Source organism: Phyllostomus hastatus, unplaced genomic scaffold (genome assembly GCF_019186645.2).
Source record: "Phyllostomus hastatus isolate PE091 unplaced genomic scaffold, TTU_PhHast_1.1 phas_contig_210, whole genome shotgun sequence".
Lineage (NCBI taxonomy): Eukaryota > Metazoa > Chordata > Mammalia > Chiroptera > Phyllostomidae > Phyllostomus > Phyllostomus hastatus.
In genome coordinates this window covers 18,017,117-18,042,596 of record NW_025333737.1, presented here as the reverse complement: position 1 = coordinate 18,042,596, position 25,480 = coordinate 18,017,117, and the positions used below count along the sequence as shown (strand labels likewise).

The following is a 25,480-nucleotide window of genomic DNA, read 5'->3' as shown; positions in this document are numbered from 1 at the left end:
CGTTTGCTGCTGAGAACATACTAACCTGTCCACCCTGGGGCTTATTTTTATTCCTTGGACATCTGCGCAGATTTTAGCGCTTAGATCATAACCTCCTGGGCTAAGGGGCAGGGGCGTGGGGGGGGGGGCGGCAGCATAACTAACTGTTAAGAGCACTGGAGCGCTTGGAAGTTTTTTAAGTTATTATCAAGTAATAACTTGAAGTGATACTGCCAAAGGAGTAAAGCGCTGTATACAGGGCTTTTTTAAAAAAAGTACAACGTTTAATAAAAGCTGAAAAGATCTGCCAACAATTATTTAAAATAAAAACTCTCTTACTTCTCCGGCATACCTAGTAATGCGTAACGAGACTGTGTACCTGATGGTGGAACCCGCCCAAGTTTTCTGTGCAACACAAACTGGATTGCCTCTCTCAACTCCCAGTTGGATACACCCACCCACATCCAGTTCAAGAGTGGCACACTTTTCCCAGCTTGTGCATAAACGGCCTTCCCAAGTGAGATTTCCCGCCATTTCACTTAAAGAATGGAAGGTCTTTCTCCCTAGATTCGTGGGAGGCCCGAGTCTACACGGCTTGCCCCACCAGGTGAGCAGCCGAACGCGGAGGCCAGGAGGCTGCATTACAATCAGGTGGACTGAGCAAAAAGGTGACAGATCAAGTGGCCTTTATGAGTGGTCGGTGTGCTGATTAGTCGGAGAGCGCAAACATTCACTACAAGGGAAAAGCAAACCGTCTTGTGCGCGTGCCCGGTGCCTGGTCTGCGGGGGCGGTAGGGAGAGCGGCAGTTGAAGGGAGGGGCAAGGGTTGGGGCGGGGGAGGCCCAGTTCGCTGCAACTCGAGTCCGGATTGGTCGGGCTCAGGAAGCCGAATGACGACAGCTAGGAGAACGTCTGATTTGTGTGGTGAACGCGGGCAGGCGGGCAGGCGGAGGAAGTGTATCACGCAGGCGCAGCTGCTCGGCTCCTCTTACCCTAGCGCTCCGGCCCTGCACTCACGGACAAGTCCCGACTGCGCGCGCCCCGCTCCACTCCCCCTGCTCCGGGACCGCCCCCTCCCCGCTTTCGGCGTCGTCGAAGATAAACAATAGTTGGCTGGCAATCGCCAAGTGCGTCTCTCGCTGCCAGATTCGGCGGGCTGCGTGGGACCAGCGGGATTCCCGCCAGCCGGCCATGGCGGGGCTGTACTCGCTGGGAGTGAGCGTCTTCTCCGACCAGGGTGGGAGGAAGTACATGGAAGACGTTACTCAAATCGTGGTGGAGCCCGAGCCGACCGCTGAAGAAAAGCCCTCGCCCCGGCTGTCGCTCACTCAGCAGTCACCTCCGCAGCCGTCACAGCCGGCTTTTCCTGGCTGCGAAGTCTCGGGGAAAGGCCCAGCGGTGGCAGCCGAAGAGGCTTGCGACCCTCCTCCGGACGCCGCGGCCTCACCGGCTCCCGGCTGCTGCCGCCGCCGTTCCTCGGTGGCATTTTTTGCCGTGTGCGACGGTCACGGTGGGCGGGAGGCGGCACAATTTGCCCGGGAGCATTTATGGGGTTTCATCAAGAAGCAGAAGGGGTTCACCTCGTCCGAGCCGGCGAAGGTTTGTGCTGCCATCCGCAAGGGCTTCCTCGCCTGTCATCTCGCCATGTGGAAGAAACTGGGTAAGTTCCCTGGCTTGTCTGTCGCCCGCCTCTTTTTCAGGCAGTTGAGGGCTTTTATGGCACCAGCACGCGTGGGCCCTGAGCACCGAGAGCTCTATCCAAGTGTACATTGATGGAAATGAAGGCTCTTGGTCTAATAGCACTTTCCAGGGTGGGGGTCTGGACAAAATGGCCTTGGAAAAGAGAATTGCTGTCTCCCTGCAACCGCTCCCCGCTTCATTTCTACCCTCCAAGGATCAATGGGAAGCCGTCCGCTCTCTCCGCGGTTTCACTTTGGTGGCAGCCAGCACAAATGTGTTTGAAACCTGGCGCCAGATTTTGGTCAAAAGATGAACTCAAGACAGGTTTGCTGTCTGGGCCACGCGTTAGAAGCGGGAGATGGAAGAACTTAAGAGTATTTCCTTAGAATCTGTTATCATTTTCCTTATGGACGACTTTTCCCTGTCGGTTGCCTCCTATGTGGTGTCATCTCTCCATTTTACCCCCAGGTCGTTGGTAGTTGGAATAAACTGTAGGCTAATTTAGGAAGCGGCTTAAAGGCTAGGAAGGAATTCGGTTTTGTTGATCATAAAATGCTGAGACTGCTTACGAAAAAACAAAAGCGCGAAGTGCCTTGTTACATCTTAGACTGGCCCCATGTTAAATTTTGCCAGGGCTTTCAAAAAGTACTGTACACGTTTTGGGGGTAGTTAGCCTTACCAGTATGCTGTCAGTTCTCAACAGTTCCTACTTGTAAGTTGTAACAGCCTGTCAAAGTATCGAAAGATAAGGGGAATTTACTGGTATGCTAAAAGGAAAGACAGACCTTAAAATCTAGAAATCAGTGTAACTGTAGATTTTCCTAAGCCTTAAATGTTTTCTAAAGCAGCCAATGTCTCTACCCAACATATTATATCATACAGTGAAAAAATTTGAAAGATAATACTTACATCACTTAAAAAATCCTCTTAAGTAGCTTAATTTATTTTTAGCAGAGGGGCACAGACGTAGAGGAGAATGTAAAGATTAGTCGATTACAGAACATTTCTAAAAAGGTACTGTGATAGAATTGTAGATTAGCGTCTTTTAGCCTGTTTTCTATTTACTTGGCTTTCTGCCAAGAATAATTTGATTGACTCATAGAACAACCAGTCCGCCCTTTGGAGGCGTTTGCCATCCAATCCCAGAGGCCCCTGTTATGGATCTGTTTTGTTTTTGTGTAGGTGGAATAGAACTGAAAGCACTGCAGTACATTCCAGAAATATGTCATTATGTTGTCTGCAGTACAACTGAGTGGACAGCAAGACAAGGTAGAGGAAGATTACACACAAAGAATTATTTGGAGTCTTGTTTACATAGCAGTACACTCGAAACAGCATGAATTTGCCATATGTTTGAACTGAAAGGATAATTACTTGAGCATTTCTTAATACAGCAGGGATCATGCTGTCAAATGTGAATGTGTATGTTTTTGGATGTACGTTCACTTTTTGAATCAAGCTTTCAGAGCCTTATATATCAGGCAACTGTTAAAGTCTGTTTTGTTCCACAGCCAAACCTTGTACTCCATCCTCAAAACTTGAATAGAAAATGAATATGCTGAGTATATGGAAGTCTTGATGCTGGAAATGCAAATTTTTTAAAAAACGTACTTCAGTTACTAATTCATGGATGGGTCCTCATTTTCTGTAGGACAAACTACAGTTTATAATCAACAGTACAGGCCAAGCCCCTCCCAGTCCAACTTTAGACTCCCTATTTAATTTTATCTGTTACACAAATTTCTATCACACTTGACTCACTTTTTATTCCAGAGTACAGTGAAATATTCCCTTTTCTTGAATTCTCTCCCTCTTCCCAAAGAATAAAACTGAAAAATATACTCAGTCTCTAAGTCAATATGTTTTCTAATGTAAAGAATCCTGTTTCTTACTAGCCCGGGCTTGTGTGGCTCGGTGGATTGGGTGTCATCCATCTAACCAAAAGGTCACTGGTTCGCACACATGCCTGGGTTGCTAGCCAGGTCCTCCATTGGGGGCATGCGAGAGGCATTGATGTTTCTCTCAAAGTGTCAATGTTTCTCTCCCTTTCTTTCTTGATCCTATCCCCTCTCTCTAAAAATAAAGAAATCTTAAAAAGAAAAAGAGAGAGTTCTGTTTTTTTTTTTTTTTGGAATGAAAAACCTGTCCTTTATTTCTACTTGGGTACTCATTTGGGTTATAGCAGTGGTTCTTAAAGTTTTGCTCTCAGAACCCTTGTACTCTTAAATGATTGAAGACCCCAAAGAGCTTTTATGTGGGCCTCATCTATCATATTTACTATATGAAAAATTAAAAAAAAAACAATTATTACTTTGTTAAAAGCAAACTTATGTTAATGTATTTTAAATGAATAATTACTTTTTTCCAAAATAATAAATACTGAAATAAATATTCTCATATCTGCCTCTGCATTTAATTTGTTGTACTGTCTTGTCAGGTTGAAGTATATAAAGAAAAGGAAGCCTCACATATATAGCAGGCAAAGGAGGAATAGTTTATTCACCTTTTTAGATAGTTGTAAGTATTCTATACCAAGTGGTAGTTTCTTAAGGTTAGTCAAAATGGAATCTGAAACCTTGTGAATGAACTTTTTGTTGTTTTACATTAAAATCCATTGGTTTCTCTTTCAAGATTCAAATAAAATTTTTTACCCATGTGTAATTTTGTGACATGATGTATTAGTCATTTGGAAAATATTGAGTCACTGAATTATGCAGATCTCCTAAATATTCATGCACTTTATACAATAGCAAAATGTCGCATTTGTTAATATCACTGATTTCATCAGAAAAGTATTTTTTCTTTTATTTTTCAGTTACAGTTGACATTCAGTATTATTTTGTGTGTTACTTTCAGGTATATAGCATAGTGATTAGATCATCATATATTTTACAAAGTGCCCCCCCCACCCCGCACCATACATAGTCATTACAGTGTTTTTGACTATATTCCCTATGCTGCACTTTAGATATCTGCTACTGTTTTGTAACTATGAATTTGTACTTCTGGAATCTCTTCACCGTTTTCCCCTAGGTCTCCTACTCACCTACCCTCTGGCAATCATCAGTCTGTTTTCTGTGTCTGTGACTCTCAATTTTGTCCATTTGTTTTTGTTCTTTAAATTTCACATGTAAGTGAAATCATATGGTAATTGTCTTTCTCTGACTAACTTATTTCACTGACCATAATACCCTCTAGATTCATCCATGCTGTCGCAAATGGTAGGATTTCATTCTGTAAGGTTTCATGCTTTTTTATGGCTGAGTAATATTCCATTGTATATATGTCCCCAGCTTTTTTTATGCACTTGTCTACTCATAGGCACTTGGATTGCTTCCATATTTTGTCTATTGTAATAATGCTGCAGTGAACAAGGGGGTGCATATATTCTTTTGAATAAGTGTTTTGGGTTTTGATTCCAGGTCATAAGACATTTTCGTATTTATTTTTTTGAGGAAACGCCATACTGTTTTTCATAGGGGCTAAACCAGTCTGCATTCCCACCAACAGTGGACAAGGGTTCCCCTTTCTCCACATCCTTGCCAGCCCTTGTTTGTTGATTTATTCATGATAGCCTTTCTGATAGGTGTGAGATAGTATTTCATTGTGGTTTTAATTTGCATTTCTCTGATGATTAGCAAAGTTGAGCATCTTTTCATATCTGTTGGCCATCTGTATGTCCTCTTTGGGGAAATGTCTATACAAACTGATATTTCTCCCTTTCTAAAATAAAAAAAAATTTGTATAACAAAGGATCCCAAATTTTATCCCTTTATTATAAAGCATATTATTAGAATAATTGATGAAATTTTAATGGGATCTATGGATTAGATGGTAGTGTGGTATCAATGCTAATTTCCTGATTTTGATGGTTGATTCTAGTTATGTAGGAGAACTCCCTTGTTTGTAGGAAACAGATACTATAATATAATTGGGGGTGATGGCATATTTTGTTGGCCATTTCCTCTATGTTGATTCAAGAAAAAGAAATTCAGTTATGCAAAAAGGAAAAGGTAAACCTGAAGAAACAGAAACCTGGATACCTCCATGAACCTAGATAGCAGTTTCATCAGGCCTGCTCTGAACGCATACCAGATAGGCAAACCTATATTTGTTTCTTTCAGGAAAGAGACTAAATCAGAAACAGCAGCTGCATTTGGAATCGCTATTTGATTATAACCCATTGTCGTTTTCCAAGGGCTGTCAGACTTTTGCAATGGTCAAATTATAGAATGGAATATATAGGATCACCACTCCTGGTATCATGTTTAAATTAAGTTTTGTGATTCTTTGAGAGCTGTGATAATGCTTTTAATTTACAAATTTGGAGTAGAGAATCATTGGTGGGGAGCTTCAAAGTCTTGCACTTAGTCTTTTCTACCAGAAGAGGCTTCCTGACCTGTCAAGAGCTATGAAGGGAAGCTATTCGTTGTTGTGGTTGTTCGCAATCTAAACCAGCTGTGGGAGAGGTTTGAGATTTCATTGAGTTTGAAGTTGACTAGAGTCAAAATCATATTTAGTACTTGACCTTCTTAGCTCTTGACCAATGGACTGTGGTTGTGTTATGTAGCCCCAGAACTATCTTTGAGTCATTCATTCAGTTCTTAATGTGGGTGTTTCTCTTTGGTGTACAGCTAAATGTGAAAATGGCCACATATCACTTAGAAGGTTAATAAGTAGTAAGTTTTTTCTTTTTTGTTTCTTGTTTTGTTTTTGTTTGAATTAAATAAGGCCTTGTGATTGACCATTCTGGAGATCCAGTTTTTCTTGTGCCCTGTTGTCAATTAGGTAGCCCTGTAAACTTTGCTTTGAGTAATTAACTTCTGTCTGATCTCAGCCACCTCAGGGTTCTCCCATCCCCACAGAGATCAGGGAACCCATTTTAATTACAGCCTCTTAGTATAGTATTCCTTGCCTAGAGGGAAGAGTCAATAAAATGTGTTTAAAAGGTTTTGGTGTTTATCTAGTTGCTTCTTTAAGAATTAATGTTGAAGAGAGAGTCTTCTGAACCTCTCGGGTTGGATAAGTGGGATTCATGTGCATGTAATATGTTTAATCTAAGATTCACCAATCTTTGAATTGTTTCCTCTGTATCATTGTGTTTGTTTTCTATAATTGCCTTAACAAATTACCAAAAAGTTATCGTCTCACAGTTTTAGAAGGCTAGAAGTCCAAGGTCAAAGTAGTGGTGGGGCCATTTACTGTGTTCTAAAAGCTCTGACGGGCCCTGTCTTGTGTGGCTCAGTGGTTTGAGCCCTGGCCTCTGAACCACAGGGTCCCCGGTTGGATTCCCAGTCAGGGCACATGCCTGGGTTGTGGCCAGGTCCCTGTCAGGGGGTGCGCGAGTGGCAACCACACATTGATGTTTCTCTCTCTCTCTCTCCTTTCCCCTCTCTGAAAATAAATAAAATCTGTAAAAAAAGATAAAAGCTCTGAGAGAGAAGCTTTTCTTGCCTCTTCCCACTTTGGTGTTTACCAGTAATTCCTGGCATTTCCTGCTTTATGTAGGTGTCACTCCAGTCATATGGCTGTCTTCTCACTGTGCATCTTCACAGCACCTCCCTGTGTGTCACTGGGTCAAAATTTCTGCTTTTTATAAGATCATTTTCATAAGAACACCAGTCATACTGGATTAGGGCCCACCCTAATGATCTTATTTTAACTTTATAGATTACCTCTGTAGAGATCCTATTTCCAAATAAGATAATATTCTTAGGTATTGGGTGTTAACGATTTTTACATACTTTTTTTGAAGGGACACAATTCAGTCCTTCAAAATATCAAATTGTAGGTTGTTTCCCAGAGTCATATGGGGTCTTAGGCTAGTTGGGTCTATGTTTGCATTAGTTGACCCAAAAGTTTTCTTCCCAAAAGTCTTTCTCCCTGGATGGGGAAGGGAGTGAGAAAGAAAGAAAGGGAAAGAAACATCTGTCTGTTGCCTCTCATACATGTCCCATCCAGGCACTGAACTACAGCCCAGGCATGTGCCCTGACTGGGAATCGAACCTGTGACCTTTCACTTTGCTGGACAACACCCAGCCAATGGAGCCAAACTGGTCGTGGCCTGTTGATATACATTTTCAAATTGCTTTCCTGAAGGCTTTTACATCTTCATATTACTTTGGCATTAGCATTCTATAAGAACTCTTAGCACAGTGATTAGGAGTATGATATATTGGCTGAGTTTGAATTCCAGTGTCTCCACTTACTACTGTGTGACCTTGGGTAAAATCTCCTTGTGACAGAGTATCCTCATCTCTAAAATAGAGATAATGCTAGTGCCTACCTCCTGAGAGTTAAATGACTCCGTATATATTAATTGGTATGTGGTAAGTACATAAATAGCTGATGCATATTTTCTTGCTTACAATACTTTCCTTAAGTTAGACTTCATGTACTATCGTTATGACTTTTTAATAGGCACCTATTATTATCATTTTTTAAAAATTAGAAGATTCAAGCCCTGGCCAGTTGGCTCAGGTAGCTCAGTTGGTTAGAGCGTTGTTCTGGTATGCCAAGATTGTGTGTTCGATCCCCCTACCGGGCACATATGAGAAGCAGCCAAAGGGTGCATCAGTACATGGAACAACAAACTGATGTTTGTCTCTTTCTCGCTCTCCCTCCCTGCCCCCTCTAAAAATCAATCAATACAAATTTTTTGAAAATATTCAAATAGAAAATAGAAAACAAGGAAGAATAATTAAGGAAAATACATTTTAAAGATATCACTTCCTTAATATATAAATATAGGGTGGGGCAAAAGTAGGTTTATAGTTTTGAGTACCTGAAACCCAGAGTTTAATTATTTTCCATACAAACAACTGTAAACTTACTTTTACTTTTGCCCCACCCTCTATACTGCACTTTAGAACCTCAACAGGGCTTGTTTTTTAATTTTGCAAGGTACTTCTAAAGTTTACTTGGAAAAATACTTAAGAGAACATTGAAAAGGAAGAATAATTGGGGGATACTTAAAATCCCTATTATTAAAAGGCACCATAAATAGATTAGTAGGATGAGTCCAGAAATAGATCTGAGGTAAAATGTAGCATATGACAAAAGGTGACATTTCAAATGAACAGGGAAAGCATTCAGTATTTTTAGATTATTACAGCATATGTCTTTGTACCTATAGAGCTTTTGACCAAAAAATGTGATTTAAATAATGTTAATATTGTGTCTTTAAATATCTTTTTATTTTTAGCTCCTTTTCCCTTTCCATTTTGTTTCAGGTGCTTTTGCACACAGCTGAAATACTTGCATATTGTAGGTATTTGTTTTCTAAATGTGCTTATCATTCTTTCTGGGAGTTCATCTCATTTACCTTTATTATGATAATAGATTTTTAAAAAAATTTAGATTCTCAGCTGCGGAAAACAGATCTGTTTTAGCTGGTTTAAAGAGAAATTGTTTTAGCAAAAGTTGTAGTTAACCTACAAAATAACTGAAAGGGCTAAAGAAACATACAGAATATGCTAGGCTGAGCTGCTAGGAATGATGTCTATAACCAAACCCTAAAACTGGATGGGCTAGGGAGCTAGCTACCTGCTGTGATCTATGCCTGTAAAATTGATGTTTTCTTTTAACTTAAAAAAATTGTGAAATATGACATAGCAACATGTTGAAAAGGTCATAAAACATAAATGTACACTTTAATGAATAATTATAAAACGAATAGTATGGGTAAGAAAGAAACATAACATTGCCCACATTCCAGAAACCCCTGAATGTCCTTTCTGATCTCATATTTCTGTCTTCCTCAGATTTGCTTATGATCCTTCCCTGTATTTCATGTCTATTATGGGCTTGCTTTTTCTAATATTTATATCCTGTTTTTTCATTGGGATTTTGGAGGGGAGAATATGTCAGTGTTTGAACTCAGTCTGCTATTTTGAACTATATGTCATAGTTGAATATTACAGAATATTTCAGAATTTTTAATGACAATAGATTTAATTAGCCAATATATGTTTTAGAATTAGATATATGGGGTCTCTGCCACTTAATATTTGAGTTACCTTGAACAAGTTTATTAACTGTTCAAAGTATTGATTTCTCATCCGCCAAATGAAAATAATGGGAACAGTCTTACCTATTGCATGGGTTTGTTCCAAACCTATGTATTTGTATTATTATTTGAGATAATACATGTGAAGGTCTTAACACAGAATCTTGTATAGTATGTACTCAAAAATGTTGTTAGGTTGTGAATGTTCCAAATAGTTATTTCAAAAATAAATTACATAGCTCCTTCTGAAAATCTTTTCATAGAGATTAATAAACAGATGCTAAGCTACTGGCTCTGGGTTATCAAAACTCTTAACACATTCGTTATCAAAACTCTTAACACATTCTTGCAATTAAATGTAGTTAGGTCTAAACTTCATGTGAAACTAGTAAATGTATACTGTAATATTTTTCTCCTAGGATTGTTTTGATGGTTGTAAGGTAATTGCATTATTTATAAAATTAATTTATTGATATACAGGTTGGGGCAAAAGTAGGTATACATTCATATGAAAAGTTGTTCATATGCAAAAATAACACAATAAATCTGCCCTGGCCAGGTAGATGAGTTGGTTAGAACATTGTCCCAATATGCCAAGGTTGCAGGTTTGATCTGTCAGGGTGCATACAAGAAGCAGCCAGTGAATGCATAAACAAATGGAATAACAAACTGATGTCTGTCTCTGTTTCCCTCCCTCCCTCCAGCCCTGTCTAAAGTCAATAAAAAATAAAAAATACAATAATTAATAAATAGTAATACAAGAATAAACTCTGTTTTGCATGCTCACAACTGTAAAGCTACTTTTGCCTCAACCTGTATTGATGAAAGGATTAACACAAGTCTATTAATAGCTTTCAAAATACTTAAGTTTTTTCCATTGCTAATTCAAATTTTAACATGCTAATTCAGCATATGTTGCCATTTTAATTCTGATACAGTTTATGTATCAGAATAAAACATAGGTTAATGTTTATACTTGGAAGAGTAAAATATTTTATTTCTTATTATAGCGGAATGGCCAAAGACTATGACAGGTCTTCCCAGCACATCAGGGACAACAGCCAGTGTGGTCATCATACGGGGCATGAAGATGTATGTAGCTCATGTTGGTGACTCAGGCGTGGTTCTTGGAATTCAAGATGACCCAAAGGATGATTTTGTCAGAGCTGTGGAAGTAACACAGGACCATAAGCCAGAACTTCCCAAGGAAAGAGAACGAATCGAAGGACTTGGTGGGAGGTAATCATGCTGTTTTGTCTTTTTTCTCTTGGTTCTATGTAGTCCTTTTCTGTTTCACTAACCAGATTGCCCTACTTCCCCTTTTTAATGAAGTGACTTTCTCTGTATTATAACAGGTTTTTAATTTCCCTGATAAAGTACCCATGTGCATTCATATTTATTTCATTACTTTGAATTGACTTTTATTTCTAATAATGGCTCCAAAGGTAAATAATATTTTAGTTGGGCTTCAAGTAACAACACATACAAGGATTTATTGATAACCTTTTATATGAGTCATGATCAGCATGACCTTCACAATTTGAACAGAGCAGCCTGTAGAGTTCCAAAATAGAACAATTAGAATCTGCCTTTGGGAACAGAATTTTGTTAAAATTAACCTTTAGCCCTAGCTGATGTAGCTCAGTGGATTGAGCGCTGGCCTGTGAACCAAACAGTTGCAAAAGGTTGCTGGTTTGGTTCTTGGTCAGGGCAAAGGTCTGGGTTGGGCACCGGTCCCAGTTGGGGTATGTGGGAGGCAGTGGATCCAATGTTTCTCTCACACACTGATGTTTTTCTCCCTCTCTTTCTCCCTCCCTTACACTCTCTAAAAAGTAAATAAAATGTTTTAAAAAAATTAACCTTCAGCTTTTTTCTTTGATTTGTAAGGCATATATACCCAAACCTTTTTTCTCTATTTGAACTTACTGTCTTAATGGGTAGATAGCTTATAAACTATGACTTGAAATCACCTTCAGTATGATATTTTTATCATATAACCTAAAATGTAAGATTATTCTAAAAGTCAGAAGAAAAATAACATGAGAAAAAGAAAACATTTATTTCAATACTTATTTGTAAAAATCAAAGGTCAGGACTTCCGGCCAAGATGGAGGCATAGGTGGACACACTATGCCTCCTTGCACAACCAAAATAAGGACAACAACAATTTAGAAACAAAATAACAACCAGAACTGACAGAAAATTGAACTCTATGGAAGTCTGACAACCAAGGAGTGAAAACAGACACATTCATCCAGACCGGTAGGAAGGGTGGAGACAGGTAGCCAGGTGGAGAGGGGTCACAGCAAAAAAAGCAATGACACCAGGCATGCAAGATGACAGCGGGTGGACCCTGAGCATGCAGGCAGCGGCTAGCAGACCCTGGGTGCGGGGTGGCAATGGGCAGACCCAATGAGGTGGAGATTGTGAAATGGGACACAGTGTGTGAGGTAGCTGGCTGACCTGGTGGTCCACATTAGCACACAGATTAAACCAGGAGAAACTGGGGAGTGCAACCCAGGGTCCCAGCTTGGGGAAATGAAGCCTCAAAACACCGATTGAAAAGACCCATGGGAGTTGAGGTGCCAGGAGAGACTCCCGGCCTCACAGTAGAGTTCATTGGAGAGACCCACAGGGTCCTAGAACATATACAAGCCCACCCACCCGGGAATCAGTACCAGAAAGGCCCAGTTTGCTTGGGGAAAGCTGCAGAAGGGACTGAAATCTGACAGAGCTGAGCAAGTGCCATTGTTCCCTCTTGGACCCCGCCCCCACCACATATAGCATCACAACCCAGCAACTGGGTTGCCCTGGTGAACACCCAAGGCTCCGCCCCTCATATGTAACAGACGAGACAAGATAAAAAAAAGTGGCCCAAATGGAAGAACAGATCAAAGTTCCACAGCAAATGCAACTAAGCGAGGAAGAGATAGCCAACCTATCAGATGTATAGTTCAAAGCACTGGTGATCAGGATACTCACAGAATTGGTTGAATTTGGTCACAAATTAGATGAAAAAATGAAGGCTATGCTAAGTGAAATGAAGGAAAATGCATAGGGATTCAACAGTGATGGGAAGGAAACTGGAACTCAGATCAGCGGTGTGGACCAGAAGGAAGAAACATGCAACCAGAAAAGAATGAAGAAACAAGAATTCAAAAAAATAAGGAGAGGCTTAGGAACCTCCAGGACATCTTTAAACATTCCAATATCTGATTCATAGGGGTACCAGAAGGAGAAGAGGAAGAGTAAGAAATGGAAAACTTATTTGAGTAGATAATGAAGGAGAGCTTCCCCAATCTGGCAAAGGAAAGAGACTTCCAGGAAGTCCAGGAAGCTCAGAGTGTCCCAAAGAAGTTGGACCCAAGGAGGAACACACCAAGGCACATCATAATTACATTAGCCAAGATTAAAATGAAGGAGAGAATCCTAGAAGTAGCGAGAGATAAGGAGACAGTCACCTACAAAGGAGTTCCCATCAGACTGTTAGCTGATTTCTCAAAAGAGACCTTATAGGCAAGAAGGGGCTGGAAAGAAGTATTCCAAGTCATGAAAGGCAAGGACCTACATCCAAGATTGCTCTATCCAGCAAAGCTATCATTTAGAATGGAAGGGCAGAGAAAGTGCTTCTCAGATAAGGTCAAGTTAAAGGATTTCATCATCACCAAGCCCTTATTATATGAAATGTTAAAGGGACTTATCTAAGAAAAAGAAGATAAAAAAACATGCACAGTAAAATGACAGCAAACTCACAATTATTAACAACCACACCTAAAACAAAAACAAAACAAACTAAACAAACAAGTAGAACAGGAACAGAACCACAGAAATGGAGATCACATGGAGGGTTAGCAACAGGGGATTGGGAAGAGGTGAGAGGGGGAAAAGGTACAGAGAATAAGTAGCATAGATGGTAGGGAGAAAATAGACATGGGAAAGGCAAGAATAGTATGAGAAATGTAGAAGCTAAAAAACTTATGACACATGGACATGAACTAAAGGGGGGAATGTGGGTGGGAGAGGGTGTGGAGGGGAATGAAGGGGGGAAAATGGGACAACTGTAATAGCATAATCAATATATCAAAAAATCAAAGGTCAAAGGCAAGTTAAATGTTTTCTGTCAAAATAATCGCTTTAACTAAAGCCTTATGATATTGCTTGCTTTTCTTTCTTGCTTATAGTAAATCAAAATGGTCTTTTTCAGAGAAATAGTAAACTGGGGAAAAGAATTAAACTATAAGGAGTTCAAAATATGAGTAAGAAAAACACTAACACCCCCCCCCCCATAGGTGCATGAAGGAGAAGTTGTTTGTACAACAAAGACGCAAAGGAGTAGTAAACATGGGGAAAAATGTTTAACATTATTGAAATGAAACTCTCCTCCTGTTGGGTTTGCAAAGATTAAAAAAAAGAGAGGTAATCCTTAATATTTTTGTTGAAATGGGTACTTGTTGATTGGACTTTAAATTGGTACAACCTATAGATAATATGATACCTACCACTAGTTTTAAATATTTATAGACTTAGTAATTTCAGGAACCTAAAGAAGAAATCTGAAATGTGGACCAAAATATATGAACAGAGTTCCTTATGTTTAATGACTGTTAAAGGCTGGAAATAACTTGAAGGCCAAATGGCTGGAAAATGGATAAAGATATTGTAATACATATTTATCACATTGAATATGATATAGCCATTTAATATTTATAGATATACTTTGAAAAATTCATGGTGTTATGAAAATTTTCAAACATAGGTAAAGATAGAGTCGTCGTCGTCGTCGTCTTTTCTTTTTTTTTTTTTTAAGTAAGTCTACTTTTATTGGCTACCTGAGAGGGACCAAGCGGGAGGAGTCAGTAGCCCCAGTGCTGGGCCGGCCATCCTTTACTGGATTGTTGGTGTTGGAGAACTCGCTCAGGTGGTGGCCAGTCATCCGTGGCTTGATTTCCACCTGGTTGAAGGTCTTCCCATTGTACACGCCCACCATCTCTGGTAGGATAATCAAATCCCGTAGGTGCGACATCACTTCTGGCTTCTCTGTGGGCTGTGCTTCCTTCTTGGCCTTGCGCAGGCGCCTTAGCAGTAAGGGCCACTTCCTCCGCAGGCCGAGGTTCAGCCGCCACCTCTTCCTGGCACTGTAGAGCTGCCTCAGACCCTCATAGAACTTGTCAAGTAGCTGGTCGGGATCCCGGCTGCGGTTGGTGAACTTGCAGAAGGGCCGCTTCTCCTTCTGCTCCACTTCGCCATCTTGTCGGTTCTTTGGAAAGGACCACTCGCTCTGTGTGTAGATGGAATAGTCTAATGAAGTCTCATGTATGGGGAATTTTTAATAACGAGAGAATGCCCATTGGTCACAGAATAGGTAGGATATAAAAATATACTTGTAGTGAAATCTCAACTATGTAGAGAAATAGGAATAGGATAGAAATACAACCAATGTTGACAATTTTCTCAATGGTGATTTATTTATGTGTACACACATGCACACACTTTTTCAGGCAGCATAAAATGGTGTACCGTAGAAGGTCTCTCAACTACTATTGTCCCGTAGGCCACCCCACTTGCCTCGACTTACAAGAAACTAGTACAGAATAAACATTCTGTTTATTCAATAGAGGGATATATATGCAATCAAAAACGAAATCGTACCGTGGATGGATGGACCAGGATTTATGGAGTCGTTGAAGGATTAAAAAATTTTTTTATTTATTTACTTTTAGAAGGGAAGGAAGGAGGGAGAGAAACATCAGTGTGCGAGAAATACAGCCATCAGTTGCCTCTTGCACTTCCCCCTCTGGGGACCTGGCTACAACCCAGGCATGTACCCTGACTGGGAATTGAATCTGCGGCCTTTTGGGTAGTAGGCCAGTGTTCAATCCACTAAGCCATACCAGCCAGGGTCATATAGAACTTTTTGATTGTATTCAATTTTAGGCTTAGAAAAGGTATCTTGGTAATATTCTAACTTTATCTTATGAGAAAGGTTGAATATTTTTTTATTTAGAAACCATCTATATTTCTTTCTTTGTATTTTTGTTTATATTGTTTCATTCTGGGGAAAGATTATGAGCCTCTTCTGTATTAAAATGTAGGAGCCACTTATGCAATACATCAGAGAAATTAATCTAATTGAGTTTCAGATGTTTTCACAGTTTGTTGATTATGTTCTTGGAATTTTGTCCCAGGAAATTTATTTTAATGAAGTAAAATTTATCAATCTCTTCTATTATGATTTTGGGTGTTGTGCCATACGTACAGTTCTTCCACTCTACTTTTTTTTTTTTAGACAACTCAAATTGTTTTATTTTGAACTTTTATAATAGGATTGGATAATTTATTTTTTGTTTTAAATATTTTATTTATGCCGTTACAGTTTTCCAAATTATTCCCTCTTTGCCCCACTCTACCCAGCCTGCTCCCCATTCCCACAGTGAATCCCTACACCATTGTTCATGTCCATGGTCCGTGCACGTATGTTCTTTATTACCTTCACCTCCTTTCAACCAGTTCCCACCTCCCCTCTCCCTTGTTACAGTTGTCAAGTCTGTACCTTCCATGTTTTTTTCCTCCACGTTGTCTACCTTCCATGTTTCTATGCCTTTGATTCTATCTCCCACTCAGACATTTTTAAAAAGTCTTCTATATTTTCTTCTAGTACAGCAGTTAAGAATATTTTTGTCTTATGAACCTTTACACTTTTAAAAATTGAGGACTTTGAAGAACTTTTTGTATATATGGGTTACTGATTTCGCCATATTAGAAATTAAAACGAAGACATTTTCAAATATTTGTTACTTCATTGCAAAATAACAATATTAATATGTTAATATAAAGAACATTTTTTGCCCTGGCTGGTGTAGCTCAGTGGATTGAGCACGGACTGTGAACCAGAGGGTTGCAGGTTCGATTCCCAGTCAGGGCACATGCCTGGGTTGCAGGCCAGGTCCCTAGTGGGGGCCATATCAGAGGCAACCACACATTGATGTTTCTCTCTCTCTCTTTCTCCCTCCTTTCCCCTCTCTAAAACTAAATAAATGAAATCTTAAAAAAATGAAAATTAAAAAAAAAGAACGTTTTTATGGCTCTCGCTGGGTAGCTCAGTTGGTTAGAACATCATCCTGATACACCAAGGTTGCAGGTTTGATTCCTGGTTAGGGCACATACAAGAATCAACCAATAAGCTCTGGCTGGTATGGCTCAGTGGATTGAGCACCAGTCTGTGAACCAAAGGGTTGCTGGTTAGATTCCCAGTCAAGGCACTGCCTGGGTTGCAGGCCAGGTCCCTTCCTGGTTGGGAATGTGTGAAAGGCAACCACACATTGATGTTTCTCTTTCTCCCTTACCCTCTCTATAAATAAATAAATAAATAAATAAATAAATAAATAAATAAATAAATCTTTTTAAAAAGAGCGAATCAACCAACGAGTGCATGAATAAGTGGGACAACAAATTGATGTTTCTCTCTCTCGAATAAATAAAAATTTAAAATAAGAACATTCTCATGAAAAAAATAGTTGTTTTCCAAAACATTTAGTGAAAGGATTTGCATTGTTTACTACTTTTATAAGTCTCTTTAATGTCTAGCTTAATGGTTGTACCATACTTTTTAAATTGAAGCTTTATTATAGTTTTTAATAGTGGTACGCCTGATTGCTTCTCATTCATCTTTTAAAATATAATTTTCTTGACTACTTTTTTTTTCTCTGAATTTTTAAATGCTATTTTCTTTGATTTTCTTAACTTATTTTAGAGTTTATGTTTTTTGTCTTATCTTTTAAAATACCATCTGGATAGTTGGACAGATGCTCTTTGCTATTTGGGAGCAGGTGTCTTTTTGCATAAAATGAGCTGTTTTATTATAAGTTATTTCCTCCTTTCCCTCTGTCTCACCCTAGGCAACTGGCCAATGCTCTGTTTTTCCTGCCTTCTGTTGCTGCTCAGTCAATTCTCTGCATATCAGGCTGTTCTTTTGTGTATGCCTTTTAATCATACAGGACGTGAGGAGTGCAATAAAAGCAGCATTTCTTATAACATTGATATGGATTTTTTTATTCTGGATTTAAAACTTTATTTTAATCAGTATCATCATGTTGTCTTTTGTTCTTCAGAAACCTAGAGACCATAATATTTTTTTAATATTAAGTATCAAGAGAACTCCTAGTAGAGTTACGTTGGAAGCAATTTACGTAGCTACAATAATTACTTATGTATTAAGTCTTATATTTAGGAAGGAGGTTTAGGAAAAACCAATAGGGCTTAAGGTGCTAGGGAGACAGAATGTTGGTATCTTTTCTCATGTAACTCTTATGTTTCATCAATTTTTCCCAAATGGTAGATTTAGTGTTTATTGATTTGCCCTTTTTGTTTTTTAGGTTTTTTTCCTGGTTTGCTGTTTTGAGGATTAGCATGAAAGAAAGCATAAAATAACAAAATGACCATTTTTTATATTCTTACTGTTGTTATGACCTAGAACAATGTTGTTTTCAGAATTGTTAGTTAAATTCTAAAGGGATAGTAAATGAGCTGCTCTCTTGAATTTCTCTTCGATATTAACACTGACGGTGATTTTTGATCATTCCATACTTGCATCATTCCTCCCTTGTGCTGTCTGGTGTAATAGCCACTAGACACATATGGCTGTTTAAATTTAAGTACCAATAAATTAAAATTAAATGGAATTAAAAATTTAACTTCTTATTTGCACTAGCCACATTTGCAGTGTTCACTAGCCACATATGGCTAGTGATTACTGTGTTTGGACAGTGCGAAGTAAACATTCCATCATTGCAAGAAGTTTCATGAGACAGAGCTTTTCAAATCTGCTAGCCTGCCCTCATCAGATGAGCTTGTTTTCTACTTTAGAAAGAAGATTAAAAAAAAAAAATTAAAAAAAAAAAAAAAGATTAGCCCTGGCTGGAGTAGCTCAGTGGATTGAGCGTGGGCTGTGAACCAAAGCATCGCAGGTTCGATTCCCAGTCAGGGCACATGCCTGGGCTGCAGGCCATGGCCCCCAGCAACCGCACATTGATGTTTCTTTCTCTCGCTCTTCCTTCCTTCCTTCCCTCTCTAAAAATAAATAAATAAAATCTTAAAAAAAAAAAGAAGATTAAAGATACTCTTTTTCTGTCATATTCATGTTTTTTTAATCTTTCTCACAGGAAGATTGTTCTTATTTATAAGGTTTATGCCTTTGTATTGCTTTTCTTAGGATGTCTATTCCATTTGTTAACTGCTCGCGCTCTCTCTCTCTGTCTCTGTCTCTGTCTCTCTCTCTCTCTCTCTCTCATATCTTTGAAGTTAGAGCAGATATATAAAAGCCATCCATGGAGGTAACCAACTGGCTGCTACTGGGGTGTACAGCAGGCATTTCATTGTGACATTCTTTTGGAGGTGGTCAACATTATTTGCCCTGTCTTCAGTTTTCCATATCTTCAAGCCATTTAGTTTCAGTGTTCATCAAGTTTAGGGGAATAGAATCATGCTACTCAAAGTCAACATGGTAAACAAATGGAAACAAATGAGTCTCTCTAATAAGAGACTCATATGTCAGAATGTCAGTACTTGTTAGAAAAATAATTAACAAGAAGACCATGTATTGTCAGCTGCCTGCTGTAGATGAAATAAAACTTCAGATTATAAGCAAAGGGTTTCTTTCTTTCTTTTTTTTTTTTTTAAAGGAGAAAAACATCAATGTGTGGTTGCCTCTCATGCATCCCCCACTGGGGACCTGGCCCACAACCCAGCCATGTGCCCTGACTGGGAATCAAACCAGCAACCTTTGGTTTGGAGGGCTGCGCTCAATCCATTGAGCTACACCAGCCAGGGCCAGTAAAGGGTTTCTGAGTGCACATGGGACCTGAGTAAGAAGACTTAGTCAGATTACCTTAATGTCATCTGCCTTTGACAGCCTTGGGAATGAGTCATTCTGTCTTTAGCATGTATCTGTCAGATGAACCTAGTGTCATGCAGGCTAACTTTGTTTCTTGGAAATGCTCTTTGCAACTCTACACACCAACTTTTTTAGCCTTCCAGAGGAATATTATTCTTCTATTGATTTTTTTTTTAAATTCAGGCAGATTATGATTAAACTGATTTAAGGATCCGCTTCCCATTTTAATAATACCAGGCACAGGCCCTGGCTGGTGTGGCTCAGTGGGTTGAGTACCAGCCTGCGGACTGAAAGTTTGCCAGTTCGATTCCCACTCAGGGCACATGCCTGGGTTGTGGGCCAGGTTGCGAGCTAGGGGCATGTGAGAGGCAACTGATCGATGTATCTCTTGAACATTGATGTTTCTCTCCATCTCTTTCTCCCTCCCTTCCCCTCTCTCTAAAAATAAAATAAAGATTTTTAAAAATCTTTTTAAAAAATATACCAGGCAGAGGTTGAGAGATCATCTCTATTGTTTTTTTCTCCATCTCTATTTTGAATTATAACCTGTTTTGTTCCAAGACTTGACCATATTTCCATGTTTCAGGCAACCTAGAGTGCACTAACTCCTCAGGGTACTGATGACAGATTTCTACTGCTCCTATGCCAAATTTCTAGGATGGTTTTTCTTATTTTGTTACTCCTGAATCTACACTTTTACAGATTTTTTTCCCAAAGTGTAATCTCATACTTGTAATTACAGAAATTTCTAAATACACAGATATTTCTATTAAGGTGTTTCCTATTATTCAAATAAAAAATACTAAAGTTGAAGTTCTGAATATACTCAAATCCCTCAAAAACGATATGACCTTTGGTTCTTTTTATTTCTTTTTTCATTATTTAATCCATCACATTTATATCCTCTTCTTCCTCCCCTCAATTTTTTTAGTTATCAAGTTATCTTTCTTTTTTCTTAACATGATCTCTACTAAATTTTCCTCCTATTACTTCCATTCCAGTCTGTCCAGCCTGCTTCGGTAACCCTCAAATTCTCATCTTAATCTACCTATTTGGTCTTTCCTCTCTGAACAGGAACTTTGGTTTATGCATCTTTGTATCTGAAATAGACAAATCATTATTTTGTGATAATATGATCTGATTTTATTAGTTGTTTAACACATAGAGCTACCTTAGTTGTTATATTTTAATCATTTAGAGTATATGAACTCTATTTTTTAGTGTGGTGAACAAGTCTGGGGTGAATCGTGTAGTGTGGAAACGACCTCGACTCACTCATAATGGACCTGTTAGAAGGAGCACAGTTATTGACCAGATTCCTTTTCTGGCAGTGGCAAGAGCACTTGGTAAGTATGGTTTATATTTGGTGAAGTCATATTGGATTTTCTACAATATATGGTGGCAAAATGAAAGAGATTCTAAACCCTCTTGTGGCGTATAATGGGGGTAGAGCTTTAAAACCTGAGGGAAAGGTTAAAGTATGGATTTCAATTTTAATTGCTCTTTGATCATGAGTCATGTTCAATGATTTACTAATTCCCACCTATACCTAGGGAAGTATATGTATGTCTAGGCTTACTGCTACCCTTAAAAGTATTTCTAAATGACCTTCCCTGCTCAGTACTTAATATTTCTCTTAAAGGTCTTCAAAGATCTCCTTTCCTTTAGGTAGCAAAGTAAATTGTCCATGACAAAATAAAATACTTTCTAGTTTACCTGGCTTTGGAAAGAAGGCTAGAAGATTATAGCGAGAAAAACCTTACTTTGGATTTGCTAGTTGAATCTTATTCTTAGAAAACACCAAGCCCTCGCTGGTGTAGCTCAGTGGATTGAGCATGGGCTTCAAACCAAAGGGTCTCCAGTTTGATTTCCAGTCAGGGCACACACCTGGGTTTCGGGCTATGTCCCCAGTTGGGGTCACGTGAGAGGCAGCCACACATTGATGTTTCTCTCCCTCTGTTTCTCCCTCCCTTCCCCTTTCTCTAAAAATAAACAAAACCTTGGAAAAAAAAACACCAATTGTTTTCATCTCTCTTTTCTCTAACAGACACTTAAGTACTGACTTGGTGCCAGGCATTGTGTTAAGTTTTGGTGAGACAGTACAGATATATGTATATGTAGATATGGAGCGAGACTATGTAGCTGGAGAGACAGGCAGTAATGAAGTTAGCTTGTGTCCTTGCTGGTGTGGTCAGTTGGTTGGAGCATCATCCCTTACACCAAAAGGTTAGGGGTTGATCGCTGGTCAGGGCACATACCTAGGTTGTGGATTCAATCCCCATTTGGAGTACATATAGCAGGCAACCAATTGATGTTTCTCTTTCACATCTCTCGCTCTCTCTCTCAGGGTCCTGTGATGAAGAATAATTTAAAAAGGTAAAACTATTTTAGGTATTGTGATGAAAATGCTCCTTTGGGAAGTGTTATTTTAGCTGAGATTTAATAAATGGCTAAGAAGGAGCTATACTTTTTTTCCCCTCCTCACTGCATCATAGTTTATTATAAAGGAATATAACTGAGGAACAGCCTGTCCTGACTGATGTGGCTCACTTGGTTGGGTGTCATCCTGCAAAGCAGAAGGTCGCGGTTCCATTGATTCCTGGTCAGGACACATGCGGGTCGCATATGAGAGGCAACTGATTGATATTTCTCACATTGATGTTTTCTTCCTCTCTTTCTCCCTTCCTTTCCCTGTCTCTAAAAATGAATGAATAAATGGATAAAATGAAAAATTCATTAAAAAATACCTTCCTTTTATTTAAAAAACAAAACAAACTGAGGAACAGCGACATGAAAGAGATGCATAGAGAAGCTGTGGGGAAAGAACGCAGAGCTCCTGTGCCCTCTCCAGGTGCTGCTCTTCCCAAATCTTAATGTGTTCCCCAATCGGAAAGCTCTCTGAACACCATCATTTTTTTTAAAAAAATAAGCTGTTCTTGTGAAAAGCCTGTTGAATATTCTAGGCATGGACCCTGAATTAGGAAAGAGCTTGACATGTTCTAGGAATTATCAGAAGGTTGGAGTTAACACAGATGTGGGCCACATAATGACAGATAACTAGCATTCTAGCTTAAGTGTACTGGGAAGCACTAAAAGATACTAAGCTAAAAAGAAAAAAAAGATACTAGAAAGCTAAGGACTAACACTTGATTTGCCTTTTTAGGATCATTCTTCATATTACTATCTCTTGTTCATCTTTGGTGATCAAATGTACACTGTACCAATCTTCATGGAGCCTATAATATAGTGTGAAGGAAAATAGATAATAAAAAAACAAATGAGAAATTTATTCTGAAAGGTGTCACGTAGGAACTAAACAACATGATGTGCCAGTAATTGGTAGGAGGGATAGTGGGTGGCAGGGGAGGGCTACTTTAGAGAGGATGATCAATGAACATTCTTTAAGGAGGTGATATTTGAGTAAGACCTGGAGGAAAAGGGACAAGGTAAAAAACAGTCAAATCAGAGCCACAGCATTTGCAAAGGCCGGTAAGCAGTTAGTGAACATTTCATTGGGGTAGGAGATGAGGAGGGGCCTTGGGAGTTGTCCTGCACATACTCTCTTTTCCTACTAAGTAACATTCCGATTTCCTTTTGGGAAATTGTATTTCCCCTACTATGTGCATTCTTAGTTTATATACTCTTATTCCAGGTCCTTTTGTAAAACAAAATATCTGGCATATGACCCCAGTTATACAGTCACATTTTCTATTCTAGGATTTTGAATTGTAAATTCAGTAAGGACAAACATTTAAAAAGCTGATTGGAATGAATTCATCCTAGTGATAGTGATTCCTTCAGCAGTATCTATTGCAGTGTTTGGGTGTTCCTGCCTAATTGCTTGAAAATGCCATTTCCATTCCTGATTCTCTAGTTTCTTATCTTTTGTGCGAGCAGCTACTTGATTTTTTTTTTTTTTTCTGATGCCTTTTTGGTCTATATTAACCTGAGCTGGAAATTGTTGTTTGCAAGCAAGGAAACCTAATGCAGGAAGGAAAGGATTGTTTAAGGATATGAATAAAGCTAATGTGATAGAGCAGAAGTAGAGATATAAAATGAGTATGGAAATGAGGGCACTTACCTGATTAAGAAAGGCCATGCAGGCTAAAGAGGGAGTTTGGTGAAGATGTTATGGGTGGTAGGCAAGAACTAAATCCTACAAGACTTTCTAGACCACAGTTAGAATTTTATTTTAAGTGCTTTCAGGGAGGGATTGAAGAGTATAGAAGTATAGCATAGGGGTTAAGAGACTCCGGATCCCAAATTCCGAGGTTCTGATCCCAATGCTGTTACTTACTGTACTGCAAACTTGGGCAGATTACTTAATATATTGTGGGTGACTTAATACTCAGAATAGTGCCTGGCACATTGTAAGTGCTCTATAAATGTTAGCTGTTATTATTACTTATTGAAGTAGGACAGGGACATTATCCACAGGGACATTATCCAGGTTGGGTTTTTTTTTACGTTTGTTTAGTTTTTTTTTGCTGGGTCATATGGTAGCTTTAATTTTTGAGGGATGTCCATACTGTTTCCATAGTGGCTATACCAATTAACATTCTCACCAACCTGATCCAGTTTGTTTTTATTTTTAAAGGTTTTATTTACTTATTTTTAGAGAGAGGGGAAGGAAAGGAGGGAAAGAAACCTCAATGTGAGAGAGAAACAATGATTACTTGCCTCTTTGTACATAAGAAGGGAGTAATAAGGCAAAATAAGACTGAGAAAGAGCTGCAAGTAAAATACCTGTACAAGGAAATTCAGGAGAGCGTGTCCTGAACGCTAAGAAAGAACGTGTTTTAAGAGGGTATTTTGTTATATGTAGGTTTTACCTCATTTTTAAAAATAATAAGATAAGTATTTCAAATATTGTCGATAGTTCAGGTGAGGGGAAGACTGAGAAGTGACAGTTGGGTTTAGTAGCAATGTGGAGGTTCTTGGTGATTTTGACAAACTATCTTTTGGTAGGATAGTGAGGCCCTAATCATTATTGGTGTTTGTTCAAGAAAGAGCAAGAGGGGGAAAATTTGATAAAGCAAGTTTAGACACTCTTTCTAGTTACTTTATTATAAAAGAAAGGAGATAAATGAAGCTTTAGCTGGAGCAGAAAGCATAGGGTCAAGACAGAGTTTGTTGCTGTTATTTTAAAAAGGGAAGGAATAATAGCAGTGGTAGGAAAGATCCTCTAGAACAGTGAAAACTCTACATAGGAGGCAAATGGTAATTGCTCTAGTAATATTGTACAATATTTTAACATAACTTGGTAAACAAATACATGGAAATGAATGAATATCGATATAAAAACACTTAAGTGGGAGAGATGAAATGTGTTAGTTATGAAGAAATGGCTTATGTTTTTTCTCTTGAATTTTCTATCACATTTTCTCATCAAAAAATAATAATATCTTTTATATTTGAACATTTAAGCTAAAAAATGCTTTGTCACATTACTTTTTCAGTCATGGTATTTGTGGAAAAACTTTTTTAAAAGAAATATTATTTTAAGTTTAATTTGTTGCGTGATAATACTTATTGGCCCACGGTAAAATAAATGATACATACAAATGATAATACAAATGTAGCAAAGGTGCCTTCTAGTGGCTGCCTGATGGAATTACATGTGAGTCTTGTCAATCTTTTATTCTTTGAGCAGGTACTCATTTATTGAGCACTGTGTGCTAAGCACGTGATCTTTGCCCTCATGGAAGCTTACAGTTTAGAAAAGGGTGTAAGCATTCATCAAATGATCACAAAAAGAACTTAAACTTACAACTGTTAAGTATTTGTATATGTGCTAAAGAAAACTTAAAATGGGTATTTTACCTAGCTGGCAAGGCCAGAGGAGTGTTGTTTGAGCTGAGGTCTGAAGAATTACTAGAAATTCAGACCTCAGGGTCTGAAGGAAGGAAGTGTGGGAGGAAGAA

The 25,480-nt window shown here is 38.8% G+C and overlaps 2 protein-coding genes across 2 annotated transcripts in view; one reads left to right on the top strand and one right to left on the bottom strand.

Moving 5' to 3' along the window:
* The first annotated feature begins 925 nt into the window (after nt 1–925).
* Nucleotides 926–25,480, top strand: part of PPM1D (protein phosphatase, Mg2+/Mn2+ dependent 1D) — a 38,415-nt gene continuing 13,860 nt past the window's right edge. Inside the window, exons 1-3 of the mRNA XM_045837283.1 lie at nt 926–1,639; nt 10,678–10,906; nt 20,778–20,902. Of these exons, the coding sequence (XP_045693239.1) occupies nt 1,171–1,639; nt 10,678–10,906; nt 20,778–20,902 (823 nt within the window). The 5' untranslated portion in view covers nt 926–1,170. The remainder of the gene's footprint in view (nt 1,640–10,677; nt 10,907–20,777; nt 20,903–25,480) is intronic.
* On the bottom strand, nt 14,493–16,127 carry LOC123816787 (40S ribosomal protein S15-like). Its single transcript, XM_045835982.1, has 2 exons — nt 16,110–16,127; nt 14,493–14,945 (listed from the first exon to the last, which is right to left on the bottom strand). The coding sequence occupies exons 1-2, from the start codon at nt 16,125–16,127 to the stop codon at nt 14,493–14,495; spliced, it is 471 nt and encodes a 156-aa protein (XP_045691938.1).